At 41.7% G+C, this 14119-nt stretch overlaps 1 protein-coding gene across 1 annotated transcript; it reads left to right on the top strand.

The window, feature by feature from the left end:
- Nucleotides 1-3160: 3160 nt before the first annotated feature.
- ubac2 (UBA domain containing 2) lies at nt 3161-9559 on the top strand. Its single transcript, XM_056435378.1, has 10 exons — nt 3161-3360; nt 3865-3989; nt 5159-5278; nt 5780-5886; nt 6361-6484; nt 6602-6649; nt 7345-7453; nt 7804-7946; nt 8036-8182; nt 8604-9559. The coding sequence occupies exons 1-10, from the start codon at nt 3330-3332 to the stop codon at nt 8709-8711; spliced, it is 1062 nt and encodes a 353-aa protein (XP_056291353.1). The 5' UTR covers nt 3161-3329; the 3' UTR covers nt 8712-9559.
- Nucleotides 9560-14119: the final 4560 nt, after the last annotated feature.

Below are 14119 nucleotides of genomic sequence, written 5' to 3'. Positions count from 1 at the left end.
TTGTGTCAGTGCTTCTTTCTTTGTTTCACAAGTTCCATGTGCTTGCATCTGTGTACATATCTGAGGGAGTGTGGTGTGACATTGACTATTGCACCATCTCCAAAATTATACACGTACATATCGACAGACTGAAAGGAAGGTGGTGAGCAGGGTCGCATGCGAGCTGCCCTTTAGTGAAACATGATGACGATGCAGTCTCGCTCTCTCTCTCTCTCTCTGTGTGGCTGCACTCAGTTTTTTATTTTTATTATCATGTTTCTTTCTCAGGATAAAGAAGAGTGGGGAATTTATAAAAGCTATTCATGGGCCAATACATTATTAAGTATAATCATAGAAAGATAAGACAAAAGAGAAGAACATGCTTTTTGCCGTGGAAAAAAAAAAACTGTGGCTATTTTATCATCTTTGCAGGCGAAATATTAGCATTGCAGTAGATTTCGCGATATCCAATTAAACTAATGAATAATATTTTCGTTATTTTGGATTGCAGCCCTGAAAATGTCTGGCAACATATATCAATTGTAGCTCAACTATGTGTATATTATATATATATACTACACTAATGTATTAATGCATCCATATTAGAGATATTTCAAAGCAAAGAGTGTGTGGCTGGAAACATGCAAAACTACCCCAAGTGTTCCCCCACTGATGCAGACGGCGGATGAATGAAGATGTGATAAATTATGTAAAGGGTCAGGGATCACAAATGCTGTTGAACATTGATTGTTTTAAAAATATTTCGAGCAAATTCCTCTTCACACACACACACAGTACACACTCAGGATTTTCTCGAGCTTACGAAAGTAATATTTCACTTTGTTCTGAAGCCATTTGTTGTGTCAAAAAAATCCTTGAAGTAGACCCGATTTTGCTCATGCAACCTTGTGTAAGTGTGCAGCGTGCCGTTTCCTGGGCACGGACAGATAAGCTGTGGATCCAGGACTGAAACAATACCTCAGTTACAGGCAATTCCTCCTGAATACAGAGTGCCTGACAAGTGAATAGCAATGATTCACATAAATGAATGTATGAATGAGTCATCAGCATTTCAGATGACCACCTCACAGGCTGTCTTCACTAAAAAGGTTTGTGACTTAATTCAGCACGGCTCAACTCATTCTCTCTCCCTTGTATCTCTCACACACACACACACACATCCACACACACATCCCTCACAATTCAGCGAGTAGCATTGTCCTGCCGTGAGACGTGTAATGGAAAAGATAAATGGAGGATAAAGCTAAGGTGACAGGGCCAAGCATACACGTGTGTATGTGTATTTGTGCGTGCGCGTGCCTCTGCCTGTGTGTTCTTGCATGTGTGTACTGCACAACAGACCAGCAAACCATCTGCTCATCTCCTCTTAATGAACAAAGCAAACAGCAGGAGTCAAGGCTGTCTCCAAATCTGGACTCTCTTTATTGGTAAGCACACACGCGCACACACAGACACACATTCGCACATCTCTGCGCTGTTTAATCTGATTATCTTTGATTGAGAACAGGGGCAAAGCAACCTTTTTAGACCTCGCTCCTACATCAGTGACGGAGAAGGACTGAAACACAATTAGCAAGCTGTTCCTGAGCTCTGCTTCGCAGTCACATCTGACCACAAGCAGCCAAATAGACCTAATGGGTGGGAACTAACCAATGGGAGCTAACATGCACACTGCATCTGTGGATGATGGGGAAAGGCAACACTATTAGACAGCTGTTCCCCATATCTTTTCAAATGCACTTGGATGTAACATAAGCATCCAATCAATTGGCTCAGGAGCAATCACAGCTCACCATCAAGGTATACACACGGTTTGATGTGAAGAAAAACTGGCAGGCTGTCGTGTAAGACCAAGCAGTCAAAGGAAGTCTGGACCTCGACGAGATATGGCACTGTGCATAAGGCCAAGAGGAGCATAAGAAAAATCCATTAATAATACAGACTTGGTGCAGCCACATCCTGCTCAAGGCCCCGAGGATAATTAACACAGTTACCTCTCTGTCAGAAAGCTGACCACATGGCTTCAAGACATGAAACACTCCCTGTCTGCTGCTTCTCTGCATATCCAACCCATAAACACATATTACACACTGAGCAAATGGTCATTGGTGACAAACATTATGAGACCAGTGCTTTGGGGCTTGGGAATACCCTATCTGAGATGCATCAGATAACAGCAGAATGGCATTGTGGGTAAGGTGACTGCCCTTCACAGAAGGATCATCTGGCTACAGCATCCCTGCTGAAATGCCTGTGAGCAAGACACAGGGTGCTGCAGTTGTCAGATCTCATTGTTCTCAACCTGGGTAAGGACCTCTTAGTGGTCACAACGTCTACAGATGGAGATAGCCCTGCTCTCAGTCCTCTGGATGCACTGGGGCCGTGATCTGTCATTAAAAAGAGACAGTTTACATTTAGTTTGCTTCAAATAATTGAATCTGCTTGCTTGTTTTGTTCTCTGCTTTGCTTTGAAAATATAGTTATCATTAGTACTGACATCATAGTAGTAGTAGTAGTAGTAGTAGCATAAGCAGTAGTAGTAGGAGAAGAAGTACATTCATTTAGATGACATTTATCTAAAGTGACTTACAATGAGTGCATACAACCATATGGATACAATAAAAACAAATTAAGAATATTGCAAGTACATGAACTGCAGCCCCAAGAATGGCAGAGATAGAGAATCTGTTGTGTTTTATTATTTTACTGTGAATTAAGTTTTTTATTAATTTGTAGTTGTTTTTTATGCTACTTTGCTTAACACATTATTATTATTCTTATTATTATTATTATTAGTAGTAGTAGTAGTCGTAGTAGTAGTATTAGGATTATTAGTAGTATAATTTATACTTTCATATCTAGTACGCATTAGCAATTTATTACTGAAGGCCAAGTTAATTTAATTTCCTATCATTTTATACTTTATAACAATTAATTAGAACAATTAAATGGACATAGTTGTATAATTTAGTTACATTCCATCAGCAATTGATTATCCAAATAAATTATTCATAATTATCGGTTATTTCCTCTGTGTTGTTTAGATTAGAATAAGGCTATTATCAGTAATATGTATCTAGAGCCTCGTCTCATCTTCAACACGGAGCAACAGCGCCCTCTACGGGACAGTTTTAGTCAAATATCAGCGAAATGCGAAGTGACTCTTTTTGGGCTTCCCGAGCTTCTGTAGCAGATCCCCCTGTCTCTTTCACCTTAGTTACAGCATGGATCCTTTCTTCAACTTTATTTCGGTGTTATAGTGTTAGTTTTTACTTGCCTTGGGATTAAAAACGGTCTCCGTCTGGACTCCGTTCACTCACCTGGACACCATGTTCACCACCACCGGGTCTCGGGGCCTGTGTAAGTATCCCAGGACCAGCAGCAATGGTTACACAGCGATCGTTAGCTAGCCGACCGACGTCAGCTTTGCGCTGTCATTCATTAACCGAGGCAGTATCTATCGGCTAAACCTCCAGCTGCGTGTAGGTAACGTCTATTAACGTGCTCATTGTTTCTTCTTCTTTCATTTCACGTCAGCTGGTTGGTTGAGTTAAGGTGTCATCTTCTTAAATAATCGACATTTGTGGAAAAAGGGCACCTTCTGAATGGCTAAATTCATATTAACTTCTCACTGACTGCCCCCGTATACACATTAGCTAGCTACTTCTCTCTCTTCCATCAACATGTTTGCGTAATAAACCGTAAAACATGCAAAGATGCTCTCTGAAGAAGGTCGCAGTGTAAATGTGTGTGTGTGTGTGTGTGTGTGTGTGTGTGTGTGTGTGTGTGTGTGTGTGTGTGTGTGTGTGTGTGTGTGTGTGTGTGTGTGTGTGTGTGTGTGTGTGTGTGTGTGTGTGCGCACAGACAAGGCTCCCCTGTCCAAAGGCCTCCTGCTGGTTCTCAGTGGGCTGACAGTGATGCTCACCCTGCTGCCACAGTACCACGAGCTGTTTGTGTACAACCTGCAGGCTGTCGCACAGCAGCACCAGGTATGTGTCTCCAGTACCTGTCTGTCTGTCTGTTAGTGAGTGAGACACAGTGCTGAGGGACTGAAGACCAACACCCAGTGTGTCCACATTACTCTTATTTTAGACCAAATTTGTATTGAGAGAAGAGCATATAACCAGCCAGGACTCACTTCGGTGCAGACCCAGCAGTTATTTTAATAATAATAACTAGAATGGGCACTCGGTAGAGTGCATACCTTCGCATATCACAAGATTGGGCATTGAATTATGAACATGTTGGCATTAGTTGCATGCCAATTGGACAAAAATGTATCGTGCTATGGTAAAACAAAGATTTTGACCTTTCCATGACCTTGACCTTTGATCCGATTGATCCCAAAATCTAATCAAATGGTCCCTGGATAATAACCAATCATCCCACCAAATTTCATGCGATTCGGTTCAATACTTTTTGAGTTCTGCGAATAACACGCATACAAATAAATAAATAAATACACGGCGATCAAAACACCTTTTCAATGCGAAGGTAATAATGCATTTCATTTTTATCGCACTCTTCCTTCAAAGAATCTCAGTGCCACACATATAGTGAAAACAAATAAAACCGATTAAAACATAGTTAAAGCAACCCATAAAAAAATAAAATAAGAATGTAATAGCTTATATTTTAGAACATATAAATAGAAAATATATTGTTGTTGTTGTTGTTGTTACTGTTGTGTGAACTCCATCAGTGAGACTGCAAGCACCCTAGACATGAGACTGAAGCAACACAAGGAAGCTGACAACACCAGCTGTTTGTGATTGCCTCACTAACTGTTAACGGCATCGGGGAGGAAGGGGTTAAAAGTCATTGACCAGGAGAGAGTGCATGGCTGGAGATGGAATAAGCTCATTTTCCATCTGCTGCCAAAATGCATCGGAAACGGGGATTGCAATCTCACCCCAGATACAGCCACCCTTCCTCACATGATTGAAGTTAGACTTTTTGTTCACATGATGAGATGCAGTTGAATACTCTGGAAAAAGTTAAACGGTTAAACTGTTTTAACATAATTACAAATAAATTGGTTTCCCGGTGGTTCCGATATTGTGAGATTGATTCGCTGTGTTATTTGGAAAAGGCATCGTTACACCAAATCATAATGTGTATGCGTGTGTGTGTAACTTTGCTCTACCTCGTGCTGTAGGTGTGGAGTTTGTTGTGTGGCAGGCTGGTCTATCTGGACGTGAAGGACGCTTTCTGTAGCAGCCTGCTCATTTACAACTTCCGGATCTTTGAACGGAGGTTTGGCACCAGGAAGTTTGCCGTAAGTACCAAAAAAAACCATTGATGGATGGATGAATACGTATATATCGAAACCAATGTAATAAACTTGCTGATGTTTTTAGTTTAACTATATTCTTATATATTTATATATTATATATATAATTATTATATATATTATTATACTATATATATATATATATATATTATTATACTATATTCTTATTATATATATATATACACAAATGTAATAAACTTGCTGATGAGTTTAGTTTAACTATATTCATACAAAATATAAAATTGATGAGTTTAATCTGATTGGTTCCATTTAACACTCCAGTTACTTAAATAAACACAATTAAACTGTAAGATCTTTCATAACAGTATTATACGCATCATCATCATCAATCAGAATCAATATGAGCTTTTTCTGGTTAGCAACTTCATATTCTCATCTGGCACAAAGTAGTTCTCATTTGACAGTCATTTAGTTTTTGTTATGTGCTGTTCTAATCCCAATATGTGGTGCTCATCTTTATTCTAGTCCTTCTTGTTGGGCACTTGGTGTCTCTCCGCACTGATGGACTTCCTGCTGGCCCAGGCGTTCCAGTTTCTGTTTGACTATGAGGTGGAGGAGCTGCCTGCTGGACTGTGAGTAGCTCGGTCGCTTCAGAAGCCGCAGTTCCTGCTAGATTTCAGTAATTCACGTGCTGCATTTATGAAAAGAGATCAGCTTTTTTCATCACTTTCATGGAGGCTAAAGATCCTCCAATTTCAATATGAATAGCCTGGCATTTGGTTTATGATGTTTAACCCATAAGCCACTTTGGTAGAACATGTTTCACCTCCATATATATCAAGGTACGCCTTGGGCATTATCCATTTTTTAAATTTCATAATCCCCTGCCTGCATAATATTTCAGTGTTTGTATTGTGGTGGACTGTGAGAGCAGCATACACCCCAACTCTACAAAAACAAGGACAAACAAATGGCTTGACAAACAAACACAACATTGTAATCTAAACAATTCCAAAAGGATGACATTGTCTTTCCCAGATTGCCTGAAAACATGTTTCTTTTCCTGTCATCCCCTTCCTCTTGACTTTATCTTTCTTCTCTCACAGGCTCGCTCCAGTCTTCTCTCTGTTTGTGCCTTTCTACGGGTTGATCCCCAAGGTGCCAGTTACCCAGGTCCTGGGCCAAATCCACATCACCAACAAGTCTCTGGTCTACATCGTAGGCCTGCAGGTAAGCCCACGTTCTACTCGTGTGGGAATGCTTATCTATTTTGCTTTCTCTTTCACTCACTTTCAAACTAGTCTGATCTGGATTCTCTCTGTCTTCCTCTCTTCTTCTGTGGTGCAGCTGTTGACTTCCAGTCCCTTCATGTGGCTCCTTGCACTCAGTGGACTGGTGAGTAAGCAAATTCTTCTTGTTATTTAGAGTATTTAGGAAGCTGGAATATGTGATTAATACCCAGTAGGTACATGGGTTGTGTGTTGAAGTCGGACTCGGCACACGTGTGGGCCAGATAATCAAAACAACGAGCTCAAAGGGGCTGCAAGGTGCTGCAAAGATGCAGAGTTTGGTGTTAATTTTCTCTCGGTTATAAAGTATCTTTACATGAAGTAATATCATTCATTTAACCCTCCTGTTACCTTCAAATTTACTAACATTGAGGCCTTGGGGCCAATTTGTCCCCAGTAATTAAAACCTCCAGAAAATTATTAGAATTAATATTGTTTCCCAAGTTTAAGTGTCAGGTACTTTATGTTTGTTTGTTGACTACCTAAATAGGCTTTTAAATAAATAAAAAAGTTGATATTTCTTATGTGTTTTACACAGTGAAAAACAGCCTGGGGTCAAATTGACCCCGAAAAAAACACCGATGCTTCATCATGTGAATTTTATGTTTTCACAGTTGTCCCCAATAAATTAGGAAAAGTCATGAAATATGAAGCAAATTAAATGATGTCAATCATTTTTATAGAGACGTTAAACTTTTAATGGGGTCAAATTGACCCGAAAAGTAATAGGAGGGTTAATATTTCTGAATACAGGTTTGGTGAGTGACTTGAGAACTAAAATACATATTTTGTGTCTTTCAGATCTCGGGTGCACTGTACCACTCCAATGTCCTCTGGTTACAGAAGCTCCTCTTTGTACCTTCCTGGGTGTCTTTTATTGGCCGGTATGTTCTGGAGCCAATCTTCTCAAGTGAGTCCAACTCTTAGTAATTGTATGCAAATCCTGAGCAAAGCCTTTGCACCGTGACCTGCGTTGCAGGGCCTGACATGGAGTTGTTGTCCATCTTTGTCTCATCGAGGATTACAACAGTGCTTTAATGCAAAACACAAAAGACAATACATGCTAAATTAATTTTAATTGATGCAATTCATTCATGCTTATCTTGAAATATGTCAGCAGCTGTGGAGGAATTGTTTTTAGAAACCCAATGTTAGTCTTTGATGATTTATTATTATGTACACATCTTGAACGGAGTGTTGCATGTTTATTGTGTCTGCCCGATGCCGATTATCATGTCGGTAACATCTGTGGTCATCCAGGCTCCCGACCGAGCAGTGAGACGCCCCTGGGTATGGGTGCCACTCTGGACATCCAGAGGCAACAAAGGATGGACATACTGGACCAGCAGCTGCTGCTGGCCCAATACAACGAGTCCACGAGGATCAACAGACCACAGCCACAGGTAGCTGGATACATGTTGCACTTATTTCTGTGTTGTATACGAAGTATTTATGTCTGCCTTCCTCTGTGTGTGTGTGTGTGTGTGTGTAGTCTGGGTTGTTACAGTGGACCAGGTTTTTCCCCTCGCTGAGACAAAGAGGACAGAACCGCCCCCCAGTGGAACCCCGCCCCCAGGCTGAGGCGCAGCCATCCACAGAGTCCCCTCGATTGGACAACTCTCCTGTCGGAGAGGAGCAAGTGAGTGTTCACCTCTGCAGGGTTCGTACGGTCGTGGAAAACCTGGAAAAGTCCTGGAATTTTAAAATGGTCATTTCCAGGCCTGGAAAAGTCATGGAAAAAACTTAAATCATAAAAGTTTTTGGAAAAGTCATGGAAATTTCTTATCATCACATGTTCATTTACGCCGAGTTTGAAATAATAAGAAAGACGCTCAAAATATAAGCCGGCGTACGCTCTCAATACGCAACGTTTTCTACATTTTTCATGTTTATACCGGGATTTCGGTTTGGTCATGGACATTTGGTTAAAAGTCATGGAAATCCATTGGTCAAAATGTGCAAGAACCCTGCCTCTGTGTTTCTGTCTACATATATTTTATTATTATTTATCCGTTGTAATATTTTTTACTGATGCTTTTTACCCCCCCCCCCCCTCTCAGGTTGCTCTGTTAGTGGAGATGGGCTTTTCCAGGACCGACGCCCTTGAAGCCCTCAGAGTTTCAAACAACGACATCAACATGGCAACTAACTTCCTCTTGCAACACTGATTTGGAGAGAGGGAGAGAGAGAGAGAGAGAGAGAGCTCAGAAAAACCGAACTGAATGTGGACCGAGAGAGAAAACGGCAAGAGAAGCAACCGAGGCAGAGGAGCGAAAACAAAACGACGAGAATGAGCGGCTGTGAACGATGGACCATTTTTTTGCGCAGATGATCTGAAGCCTGCGTCCCCGCTCGCTGAGGCCGTCGTCAGGCCGACTCGACCTGAACCGAGCTCGGCAGCAGCTGATTATTGAGGAGGCGTGAAGCACAAAGTGGAGGACATGTGCGTCATCGGGGGGGGGGGGGGGGGAGAGAATAACCAACTTTCAAGTTGGTTAGTTCTTTCAAACAAGTGATGCTGAAGCCCACAAATCAGCTGCCGTCCATCCCACCCTCTCCACACAGACTTCCAGTAGCAGCGCTCCATAACCACTGTTGCGTCCTGGCGCTCTGCTTCCGTGTGACCAGCATCGACGAGGCGACTTCTGTAAATGACATAATCACATTTACGGACGCGGGCGCCGACACACATGCTCACAGCCGCCCTTCGAGGAGGAGGTCACGTTTCACAGCCCCCCCGACCGTCGTCGTTTCAACTCCTCGAGGTTTTATTTATTCCGTCTTCACCGAGTTCGAGTCTCTCTCTGCCAACGCACGACTGAATCATAGCGGATGATATTTAATATGCAATATCATGACAAAGACACTGTCTGGAGACTATGCACTGCATAGACACCACTTTGTGTATATAAACGTGCAAGAGAAGTAACATTGCAGCCACTATGTATTGATGTCACAGATGCTAGTTTTATATTTTGTGCATAAAAATATTGATAAAATATGACCACTCAGATGAGTCAGTCGTGTGTGTGTGTGTGTATTTTTTTTTAGAGTGGTATAACGGTGTATGGGTGTGATGAGGGAGTTGTTGCATGGACAACTTTCTGATGAACTGTAATGAATCATATTTTATGTCTGGACTATATCAAGCGCATCAAAGGTTTGCATCATAACAATGACATGTTTGTAAATAACAAACAGTCTACAGTGTTTTCTCTATTGACAATCGCACTCATGCAGAGTATTACTTTCATCATAGCTCTGCAATGCAAACACCTGTTGGGCCTGAAGAGTGTTCTCTACACATTTCCCATGCAGCCAAAGCAAAAATCAATAATTTAGAGATTAACTTTTGGAAAATTCAAATGCACAATTTCAGTAAGATTCTCTAATTGTTTCAATATACCCATCTTCCCTATCGGTTGTGATTCTAGTTTTTGTTCTAGTTTGCAACACATGATGGCACTCCTGTGATAAAATAAGGGTTCATCTTTGATACAAGTTAATTTGTATCAAGAGAAAATGTTTAATCACAGTATATATGAGTAATGTGTAAGAAAAAGTGAGACTATTTAGACACTTTTCTTAGTGAAAATTAATGTAATGGCTTGTTAAAATACCCTGTAAAGTAACACTTTATTGTACGTACATCCTCGGAATCAGATACAATTTGATAATAAATCACATTCAGTTTTATAACTGATACATTTAATAGAAGTTGTTCCTCTTGTTTCTTTTTCTGGTGAAACGTTGGATAGGAGTTTTTATGTCTTTTGTAAGTATCCAACCTGAGCAGTTTTGAGGGTTAAAACACTCTTTAGTGAAAACGCTCACATCAAAAGACATGAACCTTTGATGAGCGGTCACAAATAGACACTGCTTTGTTTTAATCGATCACAATCCCAAAAGGTCTTCAAGCGACTCCCCCGTAACGACAAAGCACATCGCTGCAAACTCGTCACCTTTCGGCGAAATTCTCCATTTTGAAATCAAAATAGGTCGTCCGCGTGAATCGTGCAGATCTGAAAAGTTTTTTTGGGGGGGGGGGGGGGGTCAGAGTCATGGAACAGACTCATGGAACATGTTCATGGAACAGACTCATGGAACAGAATCATGGAACAGACTCATGGAACAGGCTCATGGAACATAATCATGGAACAGACTCATGTTGAAATTTGACAATAAAACAAATACAAATAAAATATTTCAATTATTTTATTGTTCAAAATTTGACAATACACACATATATATATATGTGTGTCTTGTCAAATGTAATTCCAACGTGTTATAAAACATTTGAGAAATTCTTCTGAACACAACATGACCATGAATTGCCCTATTATTGTGAAAATAGTATTCCCCATGTTGGCCACTAGATGGCGACATTGACCCAGGTATGTGTTGTTGTTGCCACACCCACGCGCTCCCATTATTCCACTGAGCAGACAGCTCCAGCAGACGACAGTCGCGCTCCAGGGTGGCTAAATATAAATCTAGAGAAATTCTGCACATCTTCAAGTCAAAGACTTTCAAACGCGAATGTTTTCCCAAATATTCCCCGAAACACTGAGCGCAAAATAATTCTTCTCCTTTGATCTGTTGCACTTGAAACCTCGTCTGAACTCCCACAGACACTCAGGAAACATGTTTTTTGTTACAAAATGGTCCCCCGAGTTCACGGTGACACAGTTCCATTCAGCTTCAGTTGATGTCGAAACCCAGTCAAGCGGTGCAACTTGTATGGCTGGTGAAGTGAAAAGCAGCTTAAACCAGAGTGATGTATATCTGTGTGTCTCTTTGTGTTTCGGTGTTTAATTAAAGGCACTGATGAAAGAAAGGAAAATACTTCACTGACAGCCAACCTCATTAGGGAGAATCTTTTGTGAAACGCCCACTTAATGTGCGGCTTTAATTGTGAACTCGTTTAGCGGTAAAGATTTTGATTTTATTTTTAGCTTCGGTAAGTCGTCTTAGTATTTTACTGTATTTCAAAATGATGGTAAATGATGTAGCTTGACGGGTGTCCATAAGTGAGTTTATTTTAACTTGGAAAAATTGTCTTTATACTCAAACCGCTAATTGAAAATTGTGTTGCATATAATCCCTGCAACAGCAGGAGCATCAGCAACAGTAACAGGGTGATGATGTATGTTCTGGGGGTTTCTGGGAAACCATTATCGTTTACAGTCCGCCGTGGCCTTAAAGCATTCGCAGTTGTGACGGCCTATTTGTCTTTCCAGGTAAGCCGTCTGTGGCTCTGTTAACCAAGGCCTACTGGACTGGTGCTGACATACATCCCGCCCCTCGATCAAGAAGAGAAAAGTTGTAGTCTTTTACTTATTCGCGTGAGATAAGCTTCGGGGCAAAGGTTAACATCAGTACTAGGTTCCGGATAGGATGTGTTTAGTAGAATAATGTAGAGGTAATGCTGAAAGGAAAGGTTGAATTTGTTGGCAAATGTTCTTAATCACCATTTGGTGAGATAGTTCAGCACATAACTCACGATCATACAAAACGATCTTAAAGCAACAGTGACGTCTTATCACGACACATGTTGCCAAACAGTAGTTTTTCACATGTCCAGGTGTCACAGAGCAACATTATTATTCAATTCAATTTTCAATTCAGTTTATTTTGTAGAGCCCAATATCACAAATTACAAATTTGCCTCAGTGGGTCTTTACAATCTGTACACATACGACATCCCTGTCCCAGGACCTCACATCGGATCAGGAAAAACTCCCAAGAAAATAGAAAAAAAAACCATACACAAGGAAAAGAGGGAATAACCCTTCAGGAGAGCAACAGAGGAGGATCCCTCCATTAGAACTTCTGACACACAAATGCAAGTCCAATATTCAGTCCCCTTTAGCTCTAGACTGTATATTTGGACAATATCTGTCTCTTTAGCCACTAAATGCTCCACTATGTTAGTTGACAATGTTGTCCATCTAGCATTTTGTCCTGAGAACGAAAAGTACTGTGGGTTTTTAGCAGCTTTTTATTTTTTTGAGAGCTACAAGAGTAAACAAAAACAGCAGATAAAAACCCAAATAAAGAGTTGAAAGATGCTTACAGGTGACCTGGAAAGGTGTGTGTTCGTCCTTCGTGGGTGTGTCTGTGCGAGTGACAGTGAGTCATGGGATCCATCGTGAACGTACAAACGATTAACGCCGCTTCAAGGCCGTCTCTTCACCACCATCTCTTCACGGAAGTAACATGTCGGTGTTTACGTTTCCGTGTGACGCATCTACTTGCTGATGCAGTGCTGCTGGCATGCGTGTGTCACTTCAAACAGCCAGAGGCCAGAACCAGCTCCAACCCCATCTCTGCTATATTCCCTCGCCCTCGCCCTGTTGCCATGGTGAGTGCATGCCGTTTTGCGTTGTTGCCATGGGGACTTGCGTCTTACAGCCTTCATCCTGCTCCCATCATGTTTCATGATCATTCGTATGCCTCTTGTATGCTAATAAGACACATTTAAAAAACCAGCAGCAGCAGCACATGGGAGTGCCCTCAGGGATTTCCTGCTAAGAGATGAAAGAAACACCAAAACATCGAAGTGACTTCTCACACCGTGACATTGCATGTTCGACATGTGAACAATGTTGCATGTATGTGTGTAATACAGAACAATGTCGTCTCTATTTTCTTCTCTCACTAGTGAGCCCAAAACTATGAAAAGAGAGCCGCCCACTGATATGGTAATACTGTTCAAGCCAGTGTGCTTTGAGATAATGACATCATTTGTTGTCCTTGATTCCCTCCTAACAATTACAGCCTGTCCATGTGTCTTTGTATCGCGTGTGTGTGCGTGTGCATGCATGTCTGCCCACATGTGTCCATGTGTGTGTGTGTGTGAGTGCGCCGTGCAGCACATGTGTGAATGTTTGCATTCCGTTCTCAGGGCGGAGAGCGAGCGGCAAAGGCCATTGATCTGTCCCCCCCCCCCCCGAGTCATTTTCAAAGGAACTTCATGGTTCATGGGGCACAGCAATGTACCTGCCCCGAGGTCGTTCAGGAGTTTGGCATTTCGCTGCCATTGTGCGCCGGCTGCTGTGTGCCACTTGCGGTCTGTTTAGTCTGTGCTTGCTTCGGTTACGTCACAGGGGGAGTAATCTTCTGTAATCATCGGGGCTCGGCTGGGTTCACTTTGTGATTTGTGGGTTTGTTCGACCGGTTTTTTCATCCTTCAACAATGATGACATCTTGGGGATGGAGGACTTATTTTCCCTTTTTTCCCCCCTTTCCTTTTGTTTGTTGATATCTCTCGCTAGATCTGCGCCTCGACCTGCCCGAGCACAATTATAAGAAACCCACAAACCCACAAGATGCTTATTTGGAAAGCAGTTATTTCAACTCTCGAATCAGCATTACTGAGAGGGAATCAGCCATCACTCTTGACCATCTCCCTGCACTGACCCCGAGCATATGCCCGTCTTTGTGTCTGCTAATGATGTGCTTTGGAAACAGTTGTCCTTCATCGGGATCACATGAACAGCATTCGGCCATTATGGGATTACCACCTTTATTTGTGCTTTGAGGTGAAGCCAAAGCAACTCCAGATAATAACAGG

This window comes from Pseudoliparis swirei, chromosome 17 (assembly GCF_029220125.1).
Source record: "Pseudoliparis swirei isolate HS2019 ecotype Mariana Trench chromosome 17, NWPU_hadal_v1, whole genome shotgun sequence".
In the NCBI taxonomy this organism is placed as follows: domain Eukaryota; kingdom Metazoa; phylum Chordata; class Actinopteri; order Perciformes; family Liparidae; genus Pseudoliparis; species Pseudoliparis swirei.
The sequence above is the reverse complement of the archived record's forward strand: the minus strand, read 5'-3'. Positions and strand labels throughout refer to the sequence as shown.

Bases quoted from the DNA above. Each gene is read 5' to 3' on its own strand.
- ubac2 (XM_056435378.1), top strand. From the start codon at position 3,330: ATGTTCACCACCACCGGGTCTCGGGGCCTGT. The intron at 3,361-3,864 runs GTAAGTATCCCA...GTGTGCGCACAG, and splicing joins CACCGGGTCTCGGGGCCTGT to ACAAGGCTCCCCTGTCCAAA. The intron at 5,279-5,779 runs GTAAGTACCAAA...TCTTTATTCTAG, and splicing joins TTGGCACCAGGAAGTTTGCC to TCCTTCTTGTTGGGCACTTG.